This window comes from Paroedura picta, chromosome 3 (assembly GCF_049243985.1).
Source record: "Paroedura picta isolate Pp20150507F chromosome 3, Ppicta_v3.0, whole genome shotgun sequence".
Classification (NCBI taxonomy): Eukaryota; Metazoa; Chordata; class Lepidosauria; order Squamata; family Gekkonidae; genus Paroedura; species Paroedura picta.
The window spans coordinates 67,581,842-67,608,327 of NC_135371.1; the positions used below are offsets into that span (position 1 = coordinate 67,581,842).

General features: G+C 47.7%; 1 protein-coding gene across 22 annotated transcripts in view; it reads left to right on the plus strand.

The window, feature by feature from the left end:
- Positions 1-26,486, plus strand: part of UIMC1 (ubiquitin interaction motif containing 1) — a 128,831-nt gene that overhangs the window by 81,890 nt on the left and 20,455 nt on the right. For 18 of the 22 annotated variants that reach the window (XR_013229138.1, XR_013229139.1, XR_013229137.1 and 15 more), the window contains 4 exons: positions 7,816-7,880; positions 10,839-10,927; positions 12,409-12,488; positions 18,059-18,224. Coding sequence is in view for 18 of the 22 variants with exons in the window: in XM_077326278.1 (XP_077182393.1) it covers positions 7,816-7,880; positions 10,839-10,927; positions 12,409-12,488; positions 18,059-18,224 (400 nt within the window). In the remaining 4 variants the exon portion in view is untranslated. Of the gene's footprint in view, positions 1-7,815; positions 7,881-10,838; positions 10,928-12,408; positions 12,489-18,058; positions 18,225-19,285; positions 19,397-23,449; positions 23,536-26,486 lie in introns of those variants that run through there. The other 4 variants (XM_077326294.1, XM_077326293.1, XM_077326291.1 and 1 more) reach the window with 3 other exon arrangements.

Below are 26,486 nucleotides of genomic sequence, written 5' to 3' on the forward strand. Positions count from 1 at the left end.
TTAGCGCCTATTTTAGTTTTTTCCCACAGGTCAAAGGGTTTAGGCACATCTAGAGATGGCAGTAGCCAAAGGATAGTGTCTGGGTGGCAGGTTGACATGGATAGAGAGGTTGTCGAGAGGCATTTAGCTGCACTGGATGAGTTCAAATCCCCTGGGCCGGATGAAATGCACCCGAGAGTGCTCAAAGAACTTTCCAGAGAACTTGCAGAACCCTTGTCCATCATCTTCGGGACCTCTTTAAGGACTGGAGATGTCCCTGAGGACTGGAAGAGAGCAAACATTATTCCGATCTTCAAAAAAGGGAGGAAGGATGACCCGGGAAACTACAGACCAGTGAGTCTGACCTCTGTTGTGGGGAAGATAATGGAGCAGATAATAAAGGGAGCGATCTGCAAACATCTGGAGGACAATTTGGTGATCCAAGGAAGTCAGCATGGATTTGTCTCCAACAGGTCCTGTCAGACCAATCTGGTTTCCTTTTTTGACCAAGTAACAGGTTTGCTGGATCGTGGAAATTCGGTTGATGTCATTTACTTGGATTTTAGTAAAGCTTTTGATAAGGTTCCCCATGATGTTCTGATGGATAAATCTGGATTGCAATCTGCATTTTCTGCAGACTGCAATCTGGATTTTCAGATAGTTAGGTGGATAGGGAATTGGTTAGAGAACCGCACTCAAAGAGTAGTTGTCAGTGGTGTTTCATCAGACTGGAGGGAGGTGAGTAGTGGGGTACCTCAGGGCTCGGTGCTCGGCCCGGTACTTTTTAACATATTTATTAATGATCTAGATGAGGGGGTGGAGGGACTACTCATCAAGTTTGCAGATGACACCAAATTGGGAGGACTGGCAAATACTCCGGAAGATAGAGCAGAGTTCAACGAGATCTGAACACAATGGAAAAATGGGCAAATGAGAACAAGATGCAATTTAATAAAGATATAAGTGTAAAGTTCTGCATCTGGGTCAGAAAAAGGAAAAGCATGCCTACTGGATGGGGGATACACTTCTAGGTAACACTGTGTGTGAACGAGACCTTGGGGTACTTGTGGATTGTAAACTAAACATGAGCAGGCAGTGTGATGCAGTGGTAAAAAAGGCAAATGCCATTTTGGGCTGTATCAACAGGGGCATCACATCAAAATCACAAGATGTCATAGTCCCATTGGATACGGCACTGGTCAGACCACACCTGGAGTACTGTGTGCAGTTCTGGAGGCCTCACTTCAAGAAGGATGTAGATAAAATTGAAAGGGTACAGAGGAGAGCGACGAAGGTGATCTTGGGGCCAAGGGACCAAGCCATATGAAGATAGGTTGAGGGACTTGGGAATGTTCAGCCTGGAGAAAAGGAGGTTGAGAGGGGACATGATAGCCCTCTTTAATTATTTGAAAGGGTGTCACTTGGAGGAGGGCAGGATGCTGTTTCCGTTGGCTGCAGAGGAGAGGACACACAGTAATGGGTTTAAACTACAAGTACAACGATATAGGCTAGATATCAGGAAAAAAAATCACAGTCAGAGTAGTTCAGCAGTGGAATAGGCTGGCTAAGGAGGTGGTGAGCTCCCCCTCACTGGCAGTCTTCAAGCAAAGGTTGGATACATACTTTTCTTGGATGCTTTAGGATGCTTAGGGCTGATCCTGCGTTGAGCAGGGGGTTGGACTAGATGGCCTGTATGGCCCCTTCCAACTCTATGATTCTATGTTTCTATGATTCTAATTGTCTCTAGATGTTTCTGGGAGAACAAGATATAGCACCATTATGTCATGCCATAATGTCTCATTGTAGCCTTTATCTGTGTGCCAAATCCACTCTAAAAATGAATAATAGTATTTTTATAATTAAAAAAGCATCCTTTTCCCAAACTTCTACAGGCAGATTTGTATAAACAACCAAATTAGCAGTCTTCTGGACTGAGCTGGATAGTTTTAGGTGGTGAGTAGGAGTAGTTTTAGGGTGGTAGGAGTGGAGGATCCTTCAGTGGTACGGATTGTTGAACTAGATGGTGGCCTGAGCAAGGGATTTATGCTTTTGGGGCTTTGAATGTTTTTGGGGCTCTGCCTTACCATTCCTATTTTATCTTTACTGTCTGATTTCCTCAGTACAGTGTGCCTTATTTTATTTACCATATATACTCGCACATAAGCCAACCCGTATATAAGCCAAGGGACCTAATTTTACCACAAAATCTGAGCAAATTTATTGACTCGCATAGAAGCCGAGGCTGGGAAATGCTGCATCATCACAGGCTCTCCCATCCAGCCTCCCCCCCCCCCCAAATACAGAAAAGTCAAGAGGATGAATAGCTGCTGGTTTTTGTACCCCACTTTTCACTAATCAAAGAAGTCCCAAAGCGGCTTACAATTGCCTTCCCTTCCTCTCTTGATGCCAGACACCCCGAGAGAGCTCTGATAGAACTGTTCGGTGAGAACAGCTCTGGCACAAGAACCAAACAGTGCTTCCCAGGCCAGAGCAGAACAACAGTACCCGAAGTTGGCAACCTACTACAACAAGTACAACAGCTACCAAACTTGGAGAATGGACAACTGCAACTACAACTGCAGTGCCCCCCCCCAGAACAAAACACTGAAATAAAGAACTATAAAACTGGACACTGAAAGAACTGTAAAAATCAACTTTTAAAAGAAACACAACCCCAAGAAGAAAAGGCAAACAATGCTGCCCCTCAGATAAAAGAAGAAACACTAGGTGAAAGAAACAGTAAATCCGAAAACACTCCAAAACCCACCCCACCCCACCGACAGAAACCAAAAGAATAGTTTGGAAGAAGTGATTAGGAAGAGGAAGAAGTGAAGGCAAAAGGAAAAAAAAGATCAGAGTCCCCCAATCAAACCGTTGGTGTCCTACAAGCTGCCAGAGCAAGATCAGCTTGCAGTACACATTTGCAAATGGCAATGGAACAATTGGCTGGCTGGAGCAGGTTTTATTTCAATTACTGTCTATACCTCTGTATAAGCTGAGGAGGGCTTTTTCAGTGTGAAAATAGGTGCTGAAAAATTAGGCTTATATGCGAGTATATAGGGCACGTATTCATTTGTTTTTATAAATAAATAAATAAATAAAAATAAATATATATATATATAGACACACACATTTATTTATTTATTTATTTATTTATTTATTATATTTATATACCGCCCACCCCAGGGGCTCAGGGCAGTTTACATAATAACACAAGAACAATACATGGAACAGTCTTATAAAACATTTGGGTAACCGTGCAATAATAACTGATAATTGTAAACACATTATAATTGTAAAACCAATAAACAATACAACATTGCAACATACAAACAGGTCCAGAGTGTATATGTGGTGTTCTGAGGGGGGGGGCGGGGAGCAGGGGCCCTTTGGTCGCTGTTGGTTATATATATCTGGTCTCAACCGAATGCCTGGAGGAAGAGCTCCTCCTTGCAGGCCCTGCGGAACTGTTTAAGCTCCATCAGGGCCCTGATCTCCTCCAGGAGCTCATTCCACCAGGTGGGGGCCAGAACAGAGAATGCTCTGGCCCTGGTTGAGACCAGGCAGACTTCTTTAGGGCCAGGGACATTTAGCTGGTTGGTAGCAGTGGAGCGCAGGGCTCTTTTGGGGGCGTAGGCAGGGAGGCGATCCTTCAGGTACACTGGGCCCTGACCGCGTATGGCCTTGAAGGTAATTACCAGAACCTTTAGTCTGATCCGGAATTCAACTGGCAACCACTGCAGTTGATGGAGAATGGGCCGGATGTGGGACCTCCACGGTGTTGCAGTGAGTATCCTGGCTGCTGTATTTTGAACCAGCTGTAGCTTCCGGGTCAAGACTAAGGGCAGGCCTATGTAGAGCGAGTTACAAAAGTCCAGTCTAGAGGTGACCGTCGCATGGATCACTGTGGCTAGGTGTTCCAGTGCCAGGTAGGGCGCTAGTAGCTTGGCTTGGCAGAGGTGGTAGAATGCCAGCCACGCTACCTTCGTGATCTGGGCTTCCATTGTGAGGGAAGTGTCCAGAATCATGCCTAGGTTCCTGGCGGAGTGAGCCATAGAGAGCTGCACACCATCCAGGGCAGGCAGGCGCGCTTCCTCACATGGGCCCTTCCTACCCAGCCACAGGACCTCCGTCTTTGAAGGATTGAGCTTCAGACGACTCTGCTTGAGCCATCTTGTCACTGCTTCTAGGCAGCTGGCTAATGCTTCTGGGGGAGAGTCAGGGCGACCATCCATCAGGAGGAGGAGTTGGGTGTCATCTGCATATTGATGGCAACCCAGTCCAAACTTCCGTACCAGTTCTGCAAGAGGGTGCATAAAGATGTTGAATAGGATAGGAGAGAGGACCGCTCCCTGTGGGACTCCACAAGTAAGTTGTCAGCGGTCTGATGTTCTTTCTCCTATTGCTACCCTCTGTCCACGATCCCGGAGGAAGGAGATCAGCCATTGAAGGGCTGTTCCTTGTATTCCGGCATCGATGAGGCGGCGAGCTAGTAGCTCATGATCGACTGTGTCGAACGCTGCTGAGAGGTCTAGTAATATCAGCAGTGCCGACCTGCCTCGGTCCAACTGGCGACGGAGGTCGTCCATCAGGGCAACTAGCACTGTCTCTACCCCATGGCCAGGCCAGAAACCTGATTGGGATGGGTCTAGGACCGAAGCTTCTTCCAGGTATTCCGTCAGTTGGTTTGCGACTGCGATAGAGGAACCATGGATAAGGATATATATATATATATATATATATATATATATATATATATATATATAGAGAGAGAGAGAGAGAGAGAGAGAGAGAGAGAGAGAGAGAGAGAGAGAGAGAGAGAGATCGAGAGAGAGATCGAGAGAGAGATCGAGATAGAGATAGAGATATCCTTATCCATGGTTCCTCTATATATTTGTGAAAAAGCCTAGGGGGTGGGACGTGTCCAGCTGTCCAAGGTGGAATAGGGCCAATCAGGGTGCACCCAATCAGGGTGCAATGCTGGCTGCACCCTGATTGGCCCTGCCCCTATACCTCCCGCCCTCCCTCCCGGGACACTGGCTACATTCATCTCAGACATGCCAGAGACAAAGAGACACACAGAGCCCTGCCAGACCAAACTCTAGCCTTCATTCCCTCCTATTGCTGCTGCTGCTGCAAGGGAGGCAGAGAGACACACAGAGAGAGCTGCCCCAAGCTGCTGACAGCAACACAGACGAACCCTAATTACCTGCTATGCCTCCTGCTGTGAGATACACAGTGAGAGGGACACACAGAGAGAGATCTGCACCTCCCGGTGTTCCCTGGGTCCTAGTGCCCATTGCATTCCTGCTTGCAATGGGCTTTCCTGCTACTGTGTGTGTGTGTGTTTGTGTGTGTATGTATATGTACCGTATTTGCCGGCGTATAAGACAGCTTTTTTCCTCTCAAAAACATGCCTCCAAGTGGGGGGGCCGTCTTATATGCCGGGTGCACTTCAGTCTGGATGCGGCGGGCAGCGGGCGGCGGGCGGCGGGCGGCTCCCCCCCCGGCACTGAGCTCACGGCGGCGAGCGGCTCCCCCCCACTGGGCGAGCAGCGGCGGCGAGCAGCGGCGGCGGTAGATCCCCCCCCCACTGGGCGAGCGGCGGTGGTGGTACCTCCCCCCCCACTGGGCGAGCAGCGGCGGCGAGCAGCGGCGGCGGTAGATCCCCCCCCCACTGGGCGAGCGGCGGCGGCGGTACCTCCCCCCACTGGGCGAGCAGCGGCGGCGGTAGATCCCCCCCCCACTGGGCGAGCGGCGGCGGCGAGCAGCGGCGGCGGTAGATCCCCCCTCCCACTGGGCGAGCGGCGGCGGCGGTAGCTCCCCCCCTCCACTGGGCGAGCGGCGGCGGCGAGCGGCTCCCCCCCACTGGGCTCACTCCATATTTTGAGTGAAAATGTTGGGGGGTCGTCTTATACGCCCGGTCGCCTTATACGCCGGCAAATACGGTATATATATATCCTCCCACTCCCACAAGTGATGAATAACAATATAAAACATCACATAAAACCATAAAATTACCCTACCAACCCTGCTCTCTGACTGTATTCCTGTGCCACAGGTGGCCAATGAAAAGGGCGGTCTGATATACTGGTAGGGAGAGGTCCTAGATCTTAAATGCACTGGCCTCAACCATAGACCTGATGAAAGAGCTCCATTTTACAGGCACTGTAGAACTATGACAGCTCTAACAAGGCCCTCAGCCCCCCTGGGACCTCATTCCACCAGATCGGGCCAGGACTGAAAAGGCCCTGACCCTGGTCAAGGCCAAGTGAACCATTTTTGGGCCAGGGTTCTCCAACAGATTTGCCAATGGAGAGCATAAGGAGAGGCATAAGGAGATAAGCGGTCCTCCAGATATGTGGGGCCTAGTCCTCGGATGGCCTTAAAAGTTAATACCAAAACTTTGAACTTGATCTAGGCTGCAGCTGGCAACCAATGTAGCTACCTCAGCATCGGCTCCGCATGGGCCCTAATAGCTGCATTCTGCACCAACTGCAATTTCTGGGTCAGGGACAAGGATAGGCCCAGTTACAGAAATCCAACCTTGAGATGACTGTTGCATGGATCACTGTAGCCAGGTGGTCTGGGGACAGGTAGGGTGCTAGTAGCCCTGCCTGGCGAAGATGGAAAAACACTGTGTGGGCTACCTTGGTGACCTGGGCCTCCATTGACATGGAGGCATCCAGAATCACCCTCAGATTCATGGCGGAAGGTGAGATGTTGAGCTGTACCCTGGCTAGGGTGGGCAGACACACTTCCTGCTCCACTCCTCTCCAACCCAGCCACAGGATCTCTGTCTTGGAGGGGTTAAGTTTCAGGCAACTCTGCTCCAACCATCCAGCTATGGCTTCCAAACATCTGGCAAATATATTGCGGGGGGGGGAGTCCAGGCCATCTGTGAGGAAATAGAGCTGGGTGTCATCGACATACTGGTGATATCCGAGTCCATAGCTTCGGACCAGCTGGGCCAGAGAGTACATATAGCTGTTAAATAATGTGGGGGAGAGAAGCGCCCCCCGGTGGTACTCCACAAGGGAGTTCACAGGGCTGTGACAACTCTTCCCCCACTGCAATTCTCTGTTTCCGGTTTCAGAGAAAGGAGATCAGCCATTTAAGGGCTGTCTTCCGTATCCCCACCCCGGTGGGTTAACAACTCATAGGTGACTACGTCAAGCATGGCTGACAGATCCAACATCATAGCCAATCCACCCCTATCCAAGTGGCATCAGAGAGTATCCATCAAGGAGACCAGCACCGTCTCCACCAGCCAGCCTGACTGGTATTTGCTTCTAGCACATTGTAATTAGGATGATGTGCCTTGATATGAGCCTCAATGAGCCTCTTGTGGCGCAGAGTGGTAAAGCAGCGATATGCTGTCTGGAGCTGTCTGCCCATGAGGTTGGGAGTTCGATCCCAGCAGCCGGCTCAAGGTCGACTCAGCCTTCCATCCTTCCGAGGTCGGTAAAATGAGTACCCAGCTTGCTGGGGGTAAGCGGTAATGACTGGGGAAGGCACTGGCAAACCACCCCGTATTGAGTCTGCCATGAAAACGCTGGAGGGCGTCACCCCAAGGGTCAGACATGACTCGGTGCTTGCACAGGGGATACCTTTACCTTTACCTGCCTTGATATGGGTTGGAGCTTTCACCCTGTGATAGGATTTTGTAGGATGATCTGGATAACCTAGCTTCTTAACGTTGTTATAATTCTGTAACTTAATGACCTCCAGGCCTTTTTACCTTATGCTGAAAGCTCTTAAATTGGAAGAAGTGAGCCATCAGTAAGAAGATGGAGGGCTGGGTAGTTTGATTTTTACTGTTTTCTTTCTTCTTAGGCTTCCCAAGTACTGTTTGCAGAAGATGTCCTTGAAGAAGGGGAGCCCATGCAGATTACACAAAGGTAAGTAAATATCTGTTGGAGTAGTTGCTCCTGGGAAATATAAATCTATTGCTGTGATCTGGTCTTTGTGGACTATTGGAATGTTTGAAATCTATGGCATGGACATTTTCTTTCTGTACTTTTCTCTAGGATATGTTGGCAGAGGAAATGAGGAGAGGTGCCTCCTTTTTATTTATACACCAAGAATGTAGGTGCTTTGGGCCTTCTGAAGGAATTTCTTTCTGAGCATAATTGTATGCATTATTATCATTCTCACCTTATGTTTTAGGATGTTTTCAAGCAGAGGAGTGTAGCCACCTGTAATGCTTCTGTGTCTTTAATGTATAAAGTAAGAAATAGCCCTTTTTGTAAAGATTAGGAAGTGTGGCCCCTGTCCCAAAACATTGTCAGTCTAAGTGAGTCTCAGTGATGGTCTTACATTTTGGTGAGTGTTTGCACAGCATGATGGAATTTTATGTATAATGTATAATTTTATGTATAATATATATGTGTGTGTATTTCTTTGAGGTGGCCAAGAAAACCTGTTGGATGTTTGTAAGCGGCACGTTTGTCTCCTTGAGGCAGCAAGCCATGCTCCAGGAAAACCAATTTTAGCGTGAGCACATGGCATGCATGGTGAGGGAGGGTCTAAGCCCTGTTTGCTTTAGGCGATTAAATAAAGATCTTGGTCTGTGGCTGCCGACTTCTTGTATTTGTGTCCCTGCTGTCTTCTTCGGCAGGGCACAGCACGGTGACCATTTCTGGAATACCTCCCAGGTGGTCTGTTGCCTTAAAGCTTCCTAAAACAGGAGTGAAACATGCTGGCTGGGATGGCTTGCAGTAGAGATCAGGAAATGAAGGAAGCAGCTGGAGATGCTGCAGATAGGGGAAGATTCATGTAGTAATTTGCCAAGAAGGCCTCTGCATTTGCTGTTCAGACACAAGCCCAGCTGTGAGAAGTTACTTGATTCCTTGGTTAGTTTCCCTAGGTTTTATAATTAAAATGCTATTGGCACAAGGCCATGGGTTTTTCTCTGCCTGATCTCCTTGTTTCTCATGGACCTAGCAGCGTTTTGGCTGAATGCTGAGCGAGGGAGCCGACTGGCTCTTCCCACCCTGCAGTGGGGCAAGTGTTAGTGTGTACATAGCCTCATTAAAATGATGTCAATTTCACCCTTGTTCTCTGAGTGAGAACTTCAGTAGTGGATCCCTTTCTTGCAGTCACAGCTGTCAGGAGGTCCTGGAAATGAGTGGGGGCGGTGGGCGGAGAGGCAGCAGTTTTGCCCCTCACCCCCCCCCCCCCATATTCAGATTACCTCCCCAGGGCTTTAATATTAAAAGTACTTGTTCGCCAGAACGTGTCTTGGGAACCCCCCCCCCCCAGCTGCTTTCCATGGAGCTCATTCATATAAGCAACTGGCACAGGTGCAATGTCCCTCCACCCTTTGGGCTTCTTTCATGTCCTCATCAAAATGTGGGTAATAGGATTAGTCTTCTGGTTCTATCAGGTGCACATTTTTCAAGCTGCAAGCAAGGTTGATGAAGTGCTGTGCGCTTGCCAAACTGTGGCCCTGGGAACGTTACCAAACAGCCAACAGTCACCCTCATCAGACTGCTCAGACTAAGATTGACTATTACGTGCTGCGGCATGAAATTTCATCAGACAGCACAACTGCATCAAGATGACAGGGGCCGCAGCATTCTCAGCTTTGGGCACGTTATGTGCTGCCATCTGGCAATGGGCAGTTTGCTAAGAGAGCCCTGTGCTGGACAAAGCCCAAACACCGTGGTCAGCAGGCGCCCAATGCCAGTGCATTCTTATGCCGTTGGAGTAGTTTTGGAAGCAGCGTTGGCCAAAGGCGCCTTCTTCCCCTGTTTTCTGTGGGCCACTCAGCTTTGTTGCTTTTCCTGTGTTGTGTGAAGTATGCTAGATTGAGATTTTAATCAATGATTATATGCTTCCTTACTCGGAGATAGGCAGTGTCGCAAGCAATGTTGTTTGGCTTCAAATTGATTAGCCCATCTTATAAATGTCATAGCAAATTGTTTAGTGTGAGGCCTTTTAAAGTAAGTCTTGATGGTTTACACAGAGTAAGCTGTGCTCAGCTTGGACTCGTGACAAATGCTTTGGGATAGTTTATTTAGAGAGAGAGAGAGAGAGAGAGAGAGAGAGAGGGGTCCCTTGTGGTTTCCCATCAGGATTTTGTTATTTGTCATAAATCTGTGGTGGCTGTTGCCTACCCTCAATGGCTCATGGCTTAGTTTAATACATCTTCTCTTTTGTTAGTGTAGTGATTCGTGTTTTTCAAATGAGTCCTTGCATATTTGATCAAACTGATCCGAGAACTCAGAGGATGACAGGACTGATGTCACAGCAGCTCAGTCCATGTCTCCCTGTGTGACGTGGAGAGACTGTGTTTTGCGGGGGAAATGGTGGCACTGGAAGGTCAAAAAGAGAGGAAGCCATGCACAGTTAAATGCTGCCTGAAAGAGATGATCGGTTTGTGTTGGCAGGACTTTGCTGCAGGGAAGCTTTGAGTTGTGTGAGATCCCTGCTGCTTTAGTGAGCCGTGTGCAGTGATAAAATAAAAACAAAATTAGCAATAAAGGAGAGAAGAAAGAAGAGTTCAGTATCATGCCGGCTTCCACCCTCTTCATCAACCAAGGAGTCCCTAACTAAGAACTAGGTTGCTCTGTTACCTGCAGAACTCCTGCGACTGAGAACAGAAACATCAAAGAAGGTTCTGTGCAGATATTCTTACTGCTTTAGTCTGACACAATGACCCTTTTCTTTTATTTTGGAAAGTCTTTCTAGAGAAGAGGAGCTCCTCTGTCATATTGTTTAGGGCGGCTCTTTCAAGGCTGTGCCTTGTCTGCTTTTGGTCCTGTGATTTTCTGGGATAAGAAGAGCTCCCAAGATAGCAACTACCTGTCAGGGGCCCACCTGTTATACTGGTTTTATCTGCTTGTATCTTCTAGCATTTCTGCCTTGACTCCCCTGGATAGTAGGAGAAGCCCAGACGGTGTGGCTGAGAATTGCGCCGAAGAAGAAATCACCGTTTGTCCCGGTATGAGCCACTGTTGATGAAATTCATTTGCTTTCAAGACAGAAAGGCAGCAGCCTCCTCTGGCAGGCAAAGCTCTGTCCTCTTTAATGGCTTTCAGTCATGAGATCCCATTTTTCTCAAGAGGGGTAGTGAGTACCTTGAAGGAGGCAAGGACAATTGCCTGGGGACACACGAAGACCTACCTGGTTCCTCCCATTCCAGAATGTGTGCCCCTGGACTCAGCTGGGAGACAGTCAACCTCACACTCTCTATCCTGCCACTGGGGCAGCAGCATGGATTAAACCAGGAGGAACCCCATGCTGTTTCCTATTGCCTCCCATGGGAAAAACAAAAGGAAATCCTGGCAGCACACTAGTTCTGCTGCCTCACTTTTCTTTTTGTGTGAGTATGTATGGGGAGGAATTGGACTCTGTTGCAGGATGAGAATGCACACTGCCAGCTGAGCTGCTTTGTTTTGTCCCACTAACACTTATGTAAGTGTTTTAGAATAGTTCCTGTTTCTTTTGGGCAGCACACCAGGACAAGAATGCTTTTTCTTGTCTTTTGGAGATGGGGCACACTGTTTCCTCCTTCCTGTTCTCTGGTCAAGCAAAGGAGAGTTACCCTCATCACCATTCTGCCCCCTACAGCACTGCATGTGTGGAAGCTACAGTACACACAGCCCCTTGGGCATCAGACTCCAGAGATGCCAGCCACAGCTAAGCAGGGCTTAGTGAGAAGCCAGTGGCTCTTGTGCATTAGTGGTTTTGAGGAGGATGTCTCTCTCTTTCCAAATCACTCCTACAGAGGTGTTTACAAATCTCTCTGCCTTCAGCATACATTTTCAGAACTATGCTAGGGGAAAGGATTTTTCTTATATTCAGTAAGAAAGGAAATTGTTCAAGGTTAAATTGTTCTCTTTGAGATCTAATCTGGTTTTGATTTTTCTTTTTCTAAAACAAGCTTTTTTCAGTGTCACATCTGGCACAGGAACAGGTTTAATTGAGAGGTTCCCTGTAGGAGACTGGATGAGGTTTTCATTGTTGGGAATAACCATGGGGTGGGGTATTAAAGAATGAAATACAAAGAGTAAGCATAGGTTTATTTAAAAAATCGACTAAGAAGGTTTGTTGTCTTTTTCCAAAGTGGGAAAGCTTTGCTGTTGCATTGTGCCACTCACCAGCAGGCACCTAACCTCGGATACCATCTGCACACCCTGTTGATTCCTGTTCCCCATTAAGCTACAGAGCAACAGTGGCTTTATCAGCACAATGATGCACTGTAGCTTTAAACTTCTACTCTCGATATGTTGTTGCACGTTGTCTGCTAACATTTGTGACAAGTCTAAAAAATGTTTAGAAACTGTGAAGACACTGTAAAGTAAATGGGATAAGTTTTATCAGCTAGTGTGGAATATGCTGAGGGGGGGCAGCAAGGGGGGAGGGCTTGTAGAGAAGGAGGAGGGGGCAAGCGGTTGTTAACATGGGAGGCTTCTGTTGCAGAGACCCAGCAGAGTCCATCGCAAGCTATTGAGCCCGAAAGCAGAGAAATCCATTCATCCAGCAAAGATGCCTCTCTGCAGGTAAGCAAATCCCTAAGGGATAACAGCCAGTGGAGCGTCTGGAATGTAGAGTCTCGTTTTCTGCCTGCCTTCTAAAATAAGCCGCTATGCAAACTTTGCAGCCTGCTAGGAAATGTTTGTGTGGGAGTCTGTGCATGTGCTTGCACTGGGCCTCCTGCCATTCTCCCACCCTTTGTACACAGCTCTTCCCAGTAATTTCAGTTGCACTGTTGCTGTGGCCAGGGACTGTAAACATGGCACTTCCATTAGCTGAAAGTGAATGCTGTTGACTTTCTCACATCTTGCATGCAACACCTGCCATTTGGGTTGTGTGATATGCCAAAGGATGCTTCTGGGCTTACAAGCATTGACTAAACTGTGACTTGGTTTGTGATTAGACTCTTGCTGTTGGTTCTTCATAAAACTCTGGGACTGAGAGTGTTGTATCCTTCTGCAAAATGGTTGCAGGCAGCATGTGAAAAAATGCCTGGGGAGTGACCTAGAGAGTGCTCCCTTGTGGAACATGTGCTGTGCTTGTGTGGCCCCCCTGGCTCTTCACTTGTCCTAAAGTTCACATCTTGCTTTACTGGAGAAGGTCAGGAGATGATCAACCTGGATGTCTGACAGATTAATGTTATTGTCTTATCTCTCTACACCTGTGCAGCAGTCACCATGCAGCTGTCAAAACAATGGCAGCTGACTTCAGTGGCTGCTTCTGGGGAGAAAAAAATCTATTTGGGTTGCCATTTTAAGAAGGGAAATATCAAAGGCATTTCCAAGAGCCGTTCTGGCAGGATACATGAATACAGGAGAATTGGAGAGCTCTTAACAAGAGGATTCATTTGTAAAAAGCAAGTCTTCAGGCCCTGCTGGATGGCTGTTATGAGTCAGAGGAGCCTCACATGCTCAGTGGTGTCTTAATTATGCCCAGTCCCTCTCTGGCAGTTTCTTCAGGCAGGATGATGTCTGTTTGCTAGGTGTTGTGCCTAAGTAGGATAGTGTAGCCATCAGCTGCCATGCTGTCACAGGCAATGCTGTGTTTGGCATAGGTTTTATAGAAACACAAGGGGCCTCTTAGGTGGGCAGGAGTTATGCAGTTGTCTCTCTTCCAGCCGTTTCCCTGTGGGCATGCAGTGGGCGGTCAGAATGACAGACCCACCCTGAAGTGGGCAGTAGCCCTTTGGCCTTCTCATGCTCACCTTGTAGAACTGCAAGGCTCCAATGATGTGGCTCATTGGTTTGAACCTCAGCCTTCCAGATAGAGATCAAAAGCACCTTGTGTCATATGGCTGAGTAGTTAATGGGAGGGGAGCCATCCAGCAGCCAGCCTCATGACTTCCACAGTGAACGCTGTCCACCCAAATGCAGCCTCTGCTGTGACCCACAGGCACAAGGCCTGCTTGAGTAAAGGAGACCTCTGGCCGCTCAGGGCATCTCTTCTTGCCAGCAGCATGTGCAGGTGCCGCTTTCCCCTTTGCTGGGTCGGCAGTCAGTCATGCGGGGAAGGCTTCTCTTAGCCATTCTCCCAGGGCTTGTCAGAAGTCATGCAGGGAGGAGTGGGCTGGAAAGGGTTGCTACACAGTGCTGCATTTACATTTACAATGAGTTGTTTACTGAGGGAGTGTAAGCAGTTTATTTGGACACCTGGTATTTGCAAAAGATGTGATTTGCGCGGCTGTGCAGGAAGTGGAAATGGGAAGGAACAGAGAGTTCTTCACATCTGTGTACGTGTCATCTTATTAGGGTAACACCAATTTGATCAGAACTCTTCATCTTTGGCATGTTTCGTTCTGTGCTTGGCATGTCTTCACAACATACTGCTGCATAATAGCACTTAACGAGATGTAGCAGTGCCGATATGTGAAACGCTCAGGAAGATGTGGTAGTGGTGAAGTAGCTGCAGTGTAGACAGATGACTGTGGAACTCTCAGTCCAATTCTTACACTTTGGAGTCTGCTGTGTTTTAGAAAAGGATTTTGTGTAGGATTAGACTGCAGAATTGTTGATGGTTCCTGCAGCTCAGTACTGATCACCTGTCGGCAGGGTGTTTGAGTGTTTTTTTTTTAAAGGATCAGTCCAACACCCCCACACGCATACAAGCAATCCTCAATCAGTCAATGAAATTCCTCACGTAGAATTGGGTTTTTGCTTGACAATGTAGATTCTGTAATGAAGCTGCTAAGCAACAGGCCTACATAATGGAAACCACTCATAACATTAAAAAAACAAAGCAAGCCTATGCAAGTCCGGCTTGCTCTGGTTTCCTTGGAACTGTGCAGTTATAAGGGCAGAGATGACAATTTTCCTCTATTTGTATTTGTGTGTGTGTGTGTGTGTGTGTGAGAGTGAGAGAGAGAGAGACTACATGGCTCATGCCAATAAAAACCACCTATCCTGAATTATTTCCCACCAGTTCCATCTAGCTAGTTCAATATTTAAACAGACATTTTAATGGTACTGGCAAATCTTCTTTGCTTTAAAGGTTTAGGAACTCTTTTTTGTTTTGTTTTTTTGTTTTTGTTTTTTTTGGTAGACTGACATTAGGCAGAAAGCTTCCAATATTAAGAACGAGACAGCAGTAGCTGGCCTTCTGCCTCTTACAACCTTGAAAAGTTTAAGCCAGAGGCTCTGCATTTCAGAGGGAGAAACACACTGTGTCACCGAGGCTCCATTGGAGATAAAAAAAAATTGGCAAGCTTAATGACATGCAGATAACAGTGCTTAACTTTTTATCCCACAAAAAAGCCAAGAAAGAACTCTGATGTGCTTTCCTTCGTCTTACATCCCTGCTACAGAACTAGGGCTGATGTAGTTGAACCAACATTCTCCAACCCTTGAGGTGGCATTTAATGCTGAAGGAAAAAAAATAACCTAAGCAGGTTTCCTGGAGGGGGTGGGGGGGATATAGCCAAAGCCTTTGCTTTAACTGAGCTGCATGCTTGTCATTGGGAAGCCACTATGGTGGGTTAAGTGTATTTGGATCTACTCCACCATCCAGCTCACCTGGGGCAGCTGACCATTTCTCTGCTTAACTCCTTACAGGTCTGTTGTGGAGATAAAATGAACCTAATATATCCCATCCTGAGTGTCCCAGAGGGATACAAGTGTAATACTCAGCTAGATAGCACAACAAAATTTGAGTCCAATGGCACCTTTAGGACCAACAAAGAGTTACTCAAGCCATGAGCTTTCGTGTGCAGGCACACTTCCTCGGACAATGGAACAAGAATCATAAGAGTATAGATATAAGACAAAATTAGTAGCAAATTAGTAAACAACATCCAAAATATGCAATACTAGTAAATAAGCCCACTGCAGTCGTAATGCAGCGAGCGCTAGTGGGGCTCGCGAGTTTGGTGGGTCGCTCTGGGGCAGGGGCGGCCCGGGCCGGGCCCAGCGTCCCGTGGCGTGGCCTACCTCGTAGTTGGATCAGGAGGTGAGGCCGAAGTGTAGTGTCCGGGCCCGTTGCTGTGGGCATAGGCGGGGAGGCGAGCGGCAGCTGCACTGGGTGCGGCGCCGCAAGTGTTTCCTGAGGGCCCGAGGCCGGGCGGGCCGTGTGCGCGTGGGGCAGGGGCCGGCACCGCAGCCACAGGTGGCGCCGCGGGCGGCTGCAGTATCGGCTAAGAAGAAGGGAATTGGATAAGAATAAGGATTGGATATATATGCAAGTCAATAAGGTTTTCCAGGATTTTGTGGTGAAATTATGTGCTTCGGCTTATATGTGCGTATATATGGTAAGAGTCTCGTCCCAAATAAAATAAAAAGAAGAGGGGATCATAATGAATGGAGATATAATAATTGAATGAGGCTAGCATACTAGTGAGATAAGATAGATGTGTCTTAGCAAAGCCAGGTCTACCAGAAATGGACATGGAATCTCTGCTCCTCTTTCTTATCAGGGGGTATTTTTCACTTGTGCTTGAACATATCCATGGTGAATAGGTCTATTGAAGGCTAATGGTAACCTCTGAATTCAAAACAAAACACAGCAAATCCAGACTACCAGCTGCTAGGGTCAAGCAACAGGACTGGCTGTTCAAGTCAAGTGCCTGGTTCAGTTACAGAGTGCAGCACTGATGGGTTTTGGTAAAAATGGAAAAAAGGAGAAGCCTAAATGGTCCATTCATTCCAGCATTCTGGTTCCAGCAGCCGCCAGCCTGAAGCTATCAGGAAGCCCACAAGCAGGGCATGAAGACAACCGAGAAGTAATATTGCTTGCTGGCAGCTAGAGTTTTGAATAACTTGAAACATGGCAGGCAATTCTGAAGGTTTATTCAGGGAAAATAGATCATAACGTCAAGCATGTAAGCAAAACAAACATAAAAATAGCATGTTCAGTTAGCTGAATTCTACCTTGGCTCGAAGTGTAAAAGCAGGAAACCTAATTAACAAAATTCTTTGAAGCTATCAGTCCATCAGTCTGGCAAAGAACACAGTGGAGAGGCCATGGCTCAGAGGTACAGCACCTGCTTTGGGTACAGAAGGCCTGAAGTCCTAACAAAATCTAGTAGGAGAAGATGTGAAAGACCTCTCTGCCTGAGACCCTGAAAAGCTACTACCAGTCAGAACAGCAAAACTGACCTTGATGGTCTGATTCAGTCTCAGGTAGCCCCCTGTGTTCACACAGCAGCTGTCAATCTGGATTTTAAACAGGTTGTGCTTTTGGGTTGCTGCTATTCCATTACCAAAAATATGTCCTCTTTGAAAGGGTTTAAAAATAAAGCTGCTGGATGCAGGTTTAACTTTCCTTTCTTAGTCAAGAGGTTTTATAAAAGCATTTTGGCTGTATTCAAATAGGAAAATTGGAGCCAGGAAAGGAGAAAAATGCCAGGGGGGAGCCTCAGTGTACACAGAGGGTCCTGTCTGTCAAGAAGCACTAAGTTGCTTGGAAGTGCAATCAGGGTGCTAGTTGCTTCACATGAACATCTCGCTAATTCTCTCTAATATAACCCTTGGGTCTGGCAAACATGGCATCTTATCAGTGGCTGTAATTTGGCCAAAGGGCATACCAAAACTAATGTTCAGGCCAGCATAGGCCACCACATTCAAATGTGTGTACGCCCCACAACTGTCGACAATGCAGACCTTGCTGCTAGGCGAAACCTTCTAATTGCTTCAAGCTACCCATGGCAGTGAGGAGAGTGGTCTCATTTGACACTCTCCCCCCCCCCCCCCCCCCAGGAAGCATTCTCTGCAGGGAAGGTTGCCAGGCCTGGGCTGGGTGCTTGAGTTCTGTGGCAGTTTCACTTGTTTTTGCTTGCTGAACTTTTTCCATTAAAGATGTTTTACACTTTCCTCAGAGCACAGGTAATCCTTGCCTTAAATGGAACACACGGTTCTCTAGGGGAGCCCCATGGCAATTTTGGGAGGACATGCTGCCTTTGAAATAAACAGTAGATAGTGCTGTAGTGCTCACTCACCAGTGTGTAGTTCTTACATCTGGCTTGATGGGTACTGCTAGAAGTGAAGTGCAGACGGCCCAGGGAGAGGTTCAGAAACTGTAGAAGATCAAGGGGGCAGAGTTGATCATGAAGAAGTAACCTTACAAGTAGACTAACTTGACTTATATCTTACCCTGCCTTGGTCCTCAGGCTGATGCAGATGAAGATGCTGGGAAGAGTATGACTGCCCCCAGCCTTCCAGCTGATGGTGCTGTCTCATGTCCATTGTGTGATCGCAAATTCCCAATTTTGGAAATCGAGCGACATGCCATGTATTGCAATGGCACTGGAGAGGACACAGAAGATGATGCTCCAGGTCTGTGGAAGTTCTATTTTACCTGCCAGTTCCTCATGGTAGTCCTGTCCAGTACCTGTTCTTTCAAGCTGTTCTCTGTATATATTTGTTAAAGCCCTAGTTAGAATAGTCAGTATCTGGGTCAGCTTCAGAAAGCTGAGACTACATTGTGCAGCATAGTCTACCAAACAGCATATTCTGTACTTTTGGGGAATTCCTATGTATTATCTGTACATGTTAAATGGTCCGCTCAAGGTGTGGAGAGTAGCTTGGAAGCAGTCAGGCTGGGGAAAGACAGGCTGAAGGCCTGTAATTTGTCACAGAGGGAAGACTAACAGTTTGCCTCAAGACAAGAGGCCCGGTCTGCAGATACAGTGGAATGAATGAGATGAGAATGCCCCCTAAGGTGCGGAAATGAATTTTCTCACACCAGACAGCAGGTATGCCTCTACCAGCTCATTTGGCTGCATGTACAGACCAGGCCAGAGTTTTTATAAATGCCAGTAGCACAAAATGGATTGCAGTTGGTGGGAGGTCAGAGGGAGTCAGTGCCAAATCTACAGAACTTTTGTTTCAAGCTTTGTGATTCTTGAAAGTAGATACCCCCCCCCCCATTTCCGCCTGCCCCAGCAAACTGGAGCTCCTAGGTTTGCAGTTTGCCCCTTGAGTTTTGTGATTTCTTTCAGCACAGCCCCCGCCACGTTCCCAGCCCCCTCATTCCTGTGAACAGCTCCCAACTCTCAAGTCTAGGAAGACTGCTGTTTAACCTGCACAGTGTTCCTCCAAGTTTGAATACACCAAGCTTCAGGCTGGCAGTGCAAATCGTCATCTGCAGCCAAGGTCCCCTTTTGCTTCCCTACACCATCCTCTGTTTTTTTTTCTTCACTCACATTGCAAAAGGTTAGCAAAGTGATGCTGCATATGAAAAGGCCTCCCCATCTGCTATGAGTGCAAAAGTGCTATTTCCTGCAAAGTTCTGTATCCTGCTCAGCTGCTTGGAGGTGCTCAGTGATGAAGTAAAGGAAGCTTCAGTTGGTATAAAGGAAATCCTAACCCCTTTTACTTCTTCCATACCGACAAAGTAGCCCCTTGGAGGAGAGGACTTCTCGCATGCAGTGCTAACTGGCCAGCAGGCAAAAAGGGAAGAAGGGCAGATGGCCACAGCAGCAAAATACAGCTTCAGGCAGATTGAACACGGACCCAGGAAGACTGTTCACTATTAACAATCTACCTCTGATGGCATAACATTTTTGTATTTTAATTAACAAGAATGGCAATTCAGTTGTTCCGCAAATGCCATGGTTTTATATGTAGCTATTAGTCATTATATGAAATCAAGTGAAGAAAGTGCTATTGCAGAGCCTGGCCTTTCCTTTGTTAAGGCAGAAGTAGAAAATTGGATCAGTGCTGAGGACCACATTTGAAATACATTATAAGCCAGAGGGCCATTGCTAATTTGCATATTTAATGGCATGTGATTAACATAATTGGCATAGCTTTTTTTGTTAGCCTTGTCAAGCCAAGCTACTATAAATTATTAGCAGGCATTATTCCTATTCTGAAATAGTTGCCCTCAAATGTGAAAAACTTGACTCAGCCTTTGAAAAGAATCTCTGTGTATGGCATTAGAAATTTCAAAAAAAAAATGCAGTGAACCTGAGATGCTCTTTTTAAAAAAAAACACTGGTTTCTTTGTTTTTCATCATGTAATTCTTTTCCATTACATGGGAAAAATCTCTTTGCAGCCATGAGGCATGGAACTTTATATAATGAAAAGTAAGAGTTCTCAGTAATGAGCATGTGTGTCCACAGAGCATGCCAAAGTTCCATGCAGGTTCCATGCTCTTATCCTACTCACCTACTCTTGAAACCTCTTGTGAGTTATGTATATGTCTCAATTGATCTACTAAATATAGTGAAAAACATTACAAGTGTGAGCAAACTCAGCGCAAATCCAAATGAAAGTCTGCATTTATACAACTTGGGATCATTGTTATGTTTACTCTGCTATGTAGGATAAGATCTCTAGAACCTCATCCTATTGTGTGTTGTGAGTAGAACTGCAGCAAATAGATCGTTTCCACAATGGGAATCTGCCCTGACTCACTGCTCATCCAGGGGCAGGGCAAATCCCTGGTTCCGATGATGTTGGTGCTGGGCTAGGGCCATCCCAGGCCTCACCTGACTCAGGCTCTCATTTGCCCAACAGCAAGGGACCGTGTTGCCTTTTTTGCCGTGAGTGGCAACAGGGCCTATGTCAGGCTTGGGCCGTCCGGAAAGGAAGAGTTGGGCCCTCTTGGCCCAGCTCATCCCCACTCGGAGCTGTGAGTGTGGCATCCCGAAAGGGACAAAAAAATGCCTGAGGTGGCTCTGCCATGCTGCACAGTGCTGCAGAGCTACCTGGAGCATTTTCTTAATTTTTAAGAATGCAGTACCATTTTCATAAAAATAAAAAACAAAACAGGCACACGCTGCCCCACAGTGCAGCAGAACCTTGCTACTCCAGCTCCCATATGGGAGCACAAATCTAGGTGGATGAGGTGCAGCGGGCCAAATGCTCCATCATGCGGGAGCAGGAAGAGGCAGGGCAACTTGCCCTGGCTCAAATATGAGGAGGCAGCCTGGCCCGTATCCGCCTGTGTGGTAAAGGTAATATAAATCCTTCACTTTCAGTCTGCCTTGGGGGAATTGTGCTGGACAATACTGGAGCTGTTCACTGGCTCTTAAATGATGACTTGGTTTAGACCAACTATAGTTTGGCACCATACAAACAATCCTAGGAGCTGAAAAAAACCCTGAATGTATGATGGCAGGAGGGAATCTATTCACATAGCAAGTAAACAGACCTTATGTCTGAAACAGAAGCCCAAGAGCAATAGATTACTACTGAAAACAAATCACATGCAGAAACAGGAATTTAATTGCCTAGCCTTGACATTATGTACCTTTGGGCATGGGAAATGGAAGAAGTGTTGTAATCCAAAATTTGGAAATTATCACAAAATATAAACTTGAACCCAGTCTTTCCACATTCTTTCTGATTCTATTAATTATTCCCTTTCAACCTTAAGCAATTTCCCCCTCCTCCTTTCCATCATGTCTACAGGTTAAAAGAGCCCTGCAGGATCAGACCAAATCTGGTCCAACATCCTGTCTCACATAGTGGCCAACCAATTCCAACTACAGTACATAGAGTACAGTGCAACTGTAATAAAACTACAGTACAACTACAATACATAACCTTCTCTTGGTGTTGTCTCCTGTCTCTGGGATTCATAGGCTTAGTCCCTCTGAATGTGGAGGTTCCCCTCACTCACCATGGCTAGTAGCCATTGATAGACTTATCCTCCTAGAATCTATCTAATCCCCCTTTAAAGCTGTTTATTCCTGTGGCCATTACTACATCCTCTGGGACTAGCTGAAATTGCCCAAAAGTGGGGTTGGTTCCTTTTGATAACTAAGGGCCAAACTAATGCCGTGCTTTACATGTCCAGTATGGGGGCTTGCAGTTGTGAGCCTCTGGTAGCAATCCTTACCATTTTTCCAACTAATATTTATGAAAAGCCCCTGTGGGTGGAGCGCTGTCTGGGGTGTCTGAGTTGCGCTTCTGCCCACACAGGCCAATCTGATTGGGCCAGCCCCTGGAGCACCTGCCTCCAGGAGCTGTCCATGAAGCGCCCAACCAGATGCTGCCTCACATCCTTAGCCCCCGGCCCACCATGCTACCCGGTAGCTGTGCCGCCACAAACACCTGCAGGGACCGTCTGCCTCCCCGAGCTGCCCATTAAGCACCTGGCCAGCCTCGTGCCCAGACACTGGCTCGAAATGACCACAGCGCTGCTCCACTGCCCAGCGGCTGCGGTGGCCCGGCTGCCTCTGCAGGCGTCACCTTAGCCTCCAGCAGAGCAACACACTCAGCTGCTGCGCACCACAACGCCCGCCAGCCATTCCCTTGCCCCGGCCGCCAGCACAACAAGCGGCTCCAGCGCCACATGCCACACCACCCACTCCCCGCCAGCCCTGAGGAAGTGCTGGCTGTGCCGCCTGCGAGGAGGTGGCGGCAAAGGATGTGAGAAAGAGGCAGCGGGGCCTGTGAGAAGGCAGTGGTGGTGCCCACGGGGATGAGCTGCCGCCAGGAGGACTCATGGGATGTATGCGCCCTCAGCTGTCCCCACACATAGGGAGACGTTCACCTTCCTGTACAAATGATGGGGCTCCAGCCTGCAGAGCCCTTTTTCTTTCAATGAGAAGTGGGGGGGGCACCATGCCACCCGATCCCGCAGGGGGAGAGCTCCTGTTGCCCCCTCCTCTCCCACCCCTGCCTGCCCTTTGACAGTAAAATGGCTCCACAGGCGTCCTCGCCCAACCATGTTCCTGCTTTAACAAGGTTGGTCCAGCCTGCAATGCCCTTTCCCTGTCAGGCTGCTTCATTTGGTCGGGGGAGGGGGTGGGCCCTGGCTGGCGGACATGTCCTCATGAGGTGCGCCAGCACGCTATGCTTGGGGGGCGGGGGTGGGAGGTCTGACCTTCTCCCCCCCACCTCCCTAATTGCCTTACATTGTGGCACTGCTGGATGCCGCTTCCCCCAGCCCCCTCATAGCTGGGATGCCAGTTCTGTTGCTTTGAGGCGGGGGGGGGGGGGAGGAAAGCTGCCTACCTGCCTGCCTTTCTTTTTTCCCTGTTTTCTCCTTCCTCCCTTCCTCCCTTCCTTCTCTTTCTCCCCCTTTTCTTCTTCCTTCCTTCCTTCCTTCCTACCTACCTACCCACTTACCCAAAAATTCCATATATGCTACTCCACCCTCCCACCATGCTAGCACCCGTTGTATTTACCGCTACAATGGGCTTACCTTCTAGTTTCAGTATAAAAATGAAGCAGGAGCCAGATTTGAATTAGGAATGCAGTAGAGGAAGGGCTCCTGCCTTCCCTTCCCGGTACTCTTTTGGGGCACTGAAAAAGCCCAGGGTCTATGGTGGGTTAAGCGCACATCTACGGACTTAGTTAATGCTATTTCATTGAATAAAAATGCTTTAAAAGCTGCCACAAGCTTGCATCAGGCTTGCTGAGCCAAGTTTGACTGATCTGAGTTTGAATATTCTGGATTTTGCATTCCCAGCATTTGATTGGGGCCTCCCCCCCGCCCCTCGAACTGTGTGGTTTGTGTTTGGCTGGCCTGTGATCAGGGCAGTAGCACAGTGTGGAAGAAAATCAAAGCTCTGCTTGACATCCTCCCTCTTGATCTTCTCAGAGAAGGCTGCTGCAGTTCTTCCTCACCATTGGCTTTAGAGGTCAACGATCCACTTTCAGGACAGCTTAATTGGATTTACTCTAGAGGTATCTGGTACTATAAACTCTAACATCTTTCAGTGTTTTCTGTTATAAAGAAACCTCTCTGACTTGTCAGTCTACTGTTCTCTTACTGCCTACTGTAAATTTACTAGCTCTTGTTTGAGTGTGTAGCCTAAAAAAAGCCATTTCATCTTGGATGATACTTATGGCCATCTTTTCCACTGGGCACAGTGGTGTGTCTTGTTTGTGCATCCTAAAGAGCTGAACATTCGTTTGCTGCAAGTACTCATGGAGTGGCTCCCTCAGCCTTACAGAAATATGACTAGGCGAATCTGTGTCTTCTGTGGAATGTCTGCCTGTTTCATTGTGAAAAAGTGCACACTGCCTCCTTCTGTACTACTGCATCTTGACCGGGCTGATGATCTGGAGTCCAGCTGGGAAGCAGACAGTCAAGCAGATACGCCTGGACAGGCAATCAGAGAATCCAGAATTTGCCTCAGCAAAGAATTTTTGAAACTGAGGAACTGGTTGCAATTAATTAGCAAGATTACAGGAAAACCTATGTGACTATTATGTCCCCATACTGTGCTGATTTCTGTAGTACCATTCTCTAGCTGTCTGCAGTGGAAGTGCTAAAGTGGAGCAGAGCTAGGCCAGCAGCTCTTTCTCTAGACAAGTGACCGGTGAAGCATAGAGAGTTAGGTACCACTATCCTGCTCCTGAGACCCCCCCCCCCCCAGGACCTTACATGAATATTAGACTGGAACCACTTTGGGAAAATGACTTTTCCTTCTGTCAATCCCCTCTGCTCTGTTCTCCAGACATTTCCTGGAATGTTCACCATGAACATAGCCAAAGATTGACAGTGATCAAGGCCTCTTGGTTTTGATAGACCATTTCTCAGGTGCCAGGTGAAACAGCATTAAGTTTTCCTAAGATGCAGCCATGCTGGTGCTGATACTATTTTGAAAAGAGCTTCAACACCAAGAGAAGCGGCACTGATGCAGCATTTCTTTTTAGAAAAAGGTAACAATCAGTACAGGGAAGAGCTTCATCACTTCTTAGAAGGGCCAATGTAAAAGGAATTCTTTCCATTAATAGGAACTCTGACAAAAATAGTATGACTGCTAAATGAGAATAGACACTTAACACAGGAAAAAGAAGCCATGCTTAGATGCAATTGAATGTCTGCCGGGAAAAAAGGCAGCCAGCATAGCAAGACACATGATATCATTTAAGGATACTTTCTCCAATATTTGTAAAGACCTGGATGTGAACGGTACCTAGCTATTATGTCAAAAGAGAGAGCTGGGAGTCTCAGGGAACTGCAAGACTTTGCAGACCTCGGTGGAGTCCCTTATTGCCCTCTCCTGGAGTAGAATCAGAAGTCATAGAGTTGGAAGGGGCCATCCAGTCCAACCCCCTGCTCAATGCAGGACCAGCTTAAAGCATCCAGGATAAGTATCTGTCCAGCCGCTGCTTGAAAACTGCCAGTGAGAGGGAGCTCACCACCCGCTTAGGCCACATCTTTAGGCAGCCAATTCCACTGCTGAACTACTCTGTGGAAATTTTTTTCCTGATGTCTAGCCATTAGTGTTCTACATGTAGTTTAAACCCATTTCTGTGGGTCCTATCCTTTGCTGCCAATAGGAAGCTTTCCCTGCCATCATCCAAGTGACAACCTTTCAAATACTTAAAAACAGCCACAATGTCCCCTCTCAACCTCCTCTTCTCCAGGCTGAACATTCCAAAGTCCCTCAGCTTTTCCTCATAGGGATTGGTCCCAAGGCTCTGGATCACCCTTCTTGCTCTCCTCTGAACCCTCTCAATTTTGTCCACATCCTTTTTGAAGTGAGGCCTCCAGAACTGCACACAGTAGCCAGGTGCAGTCTGACCAATACTGCATACAGCAAAAGTATGATATCTTGTGATTTTGATGTGATGTCTCTGTTGATACAGCCCAAGACTGCATTTGCCTTCTTTACCACTGCATCACACTCTGCTCATATTTATATTTTTATATTTATACTAACTTCAAAGCCCATTCCTAAGAATGGGCCTTGAAAGGGCCCCCTCCCCTGGCCCCCGGCCCCCCATGGTAGCTTTGGGTCGCAGCTTGCAGCTCGCAGCCGGATCAAGTGGGGCGGGTGGGAGCTGGCCAGCTCGTTAGCAGGCCCGAGACAGAGCTCTTTAGCAGGCAGTCAGCAGGCCAGGAGGCCCTCATTAGCAGACAGTCAGCAGGCTGAGAGGCCCTTGTTAGCAGGCACTCCACCACAACCCTTTTCCCAGGGCCCTCTCCCCTTACCTGCTGTTGGCTCCAGGCACTAAGGTACATCTGAGAGCAAAGAGGCTAGAGTCCAGGGACGGAGGGCGGGAGCTGCAGGGGCAGGGCCAATTCCAACTCGGACACCCAGGACATGTTCCACCCCCCTAGGCTGTTTCACAAATATTAAGAGGAAAATTGGATAAGGATTTTTATACTCCACTTTTCACTGCCCGGAGGAGTCTCAAATTGCCTTCCCTTCCTCTCCCCACAACAGGCACCTTGTGCGGTAGGTGAGGCTGAGAGAGCTCTGACCCAACTGTTCTGTGAGAACAGCTCTATTAGTGCTGTAACAAGCCCAAGGTCGCCCAGCTGGCTGCATGTGAAGGAGCGGGGAATCAAACCCAGCTCACCAGATTAGAAGCTACTGCTCTTAACCACTACACCAAGCTAGCTCCCAGTCTTACACAAGTACCTCGAGATCTCATTCGCACAGAGTGCTACTCAGAAGTGTGTCTCCCATCCAGTTTGCATGCTTCTCATTTTTGTGACCCAGATATAGAACTCTGCACTCTCAGCACTGCTTCAGGTATACAGTGATAAGCCCACTGTGGGTTACATTCACTTTGTTTCTGACATACGAATATTCATCTTGCCTAGATTGAGCTCAAAGGGAACCTGTTCTGGCAAGCCAGGATAGTAAATTCTGATTGACCAGACTTTGTTTGTCTCA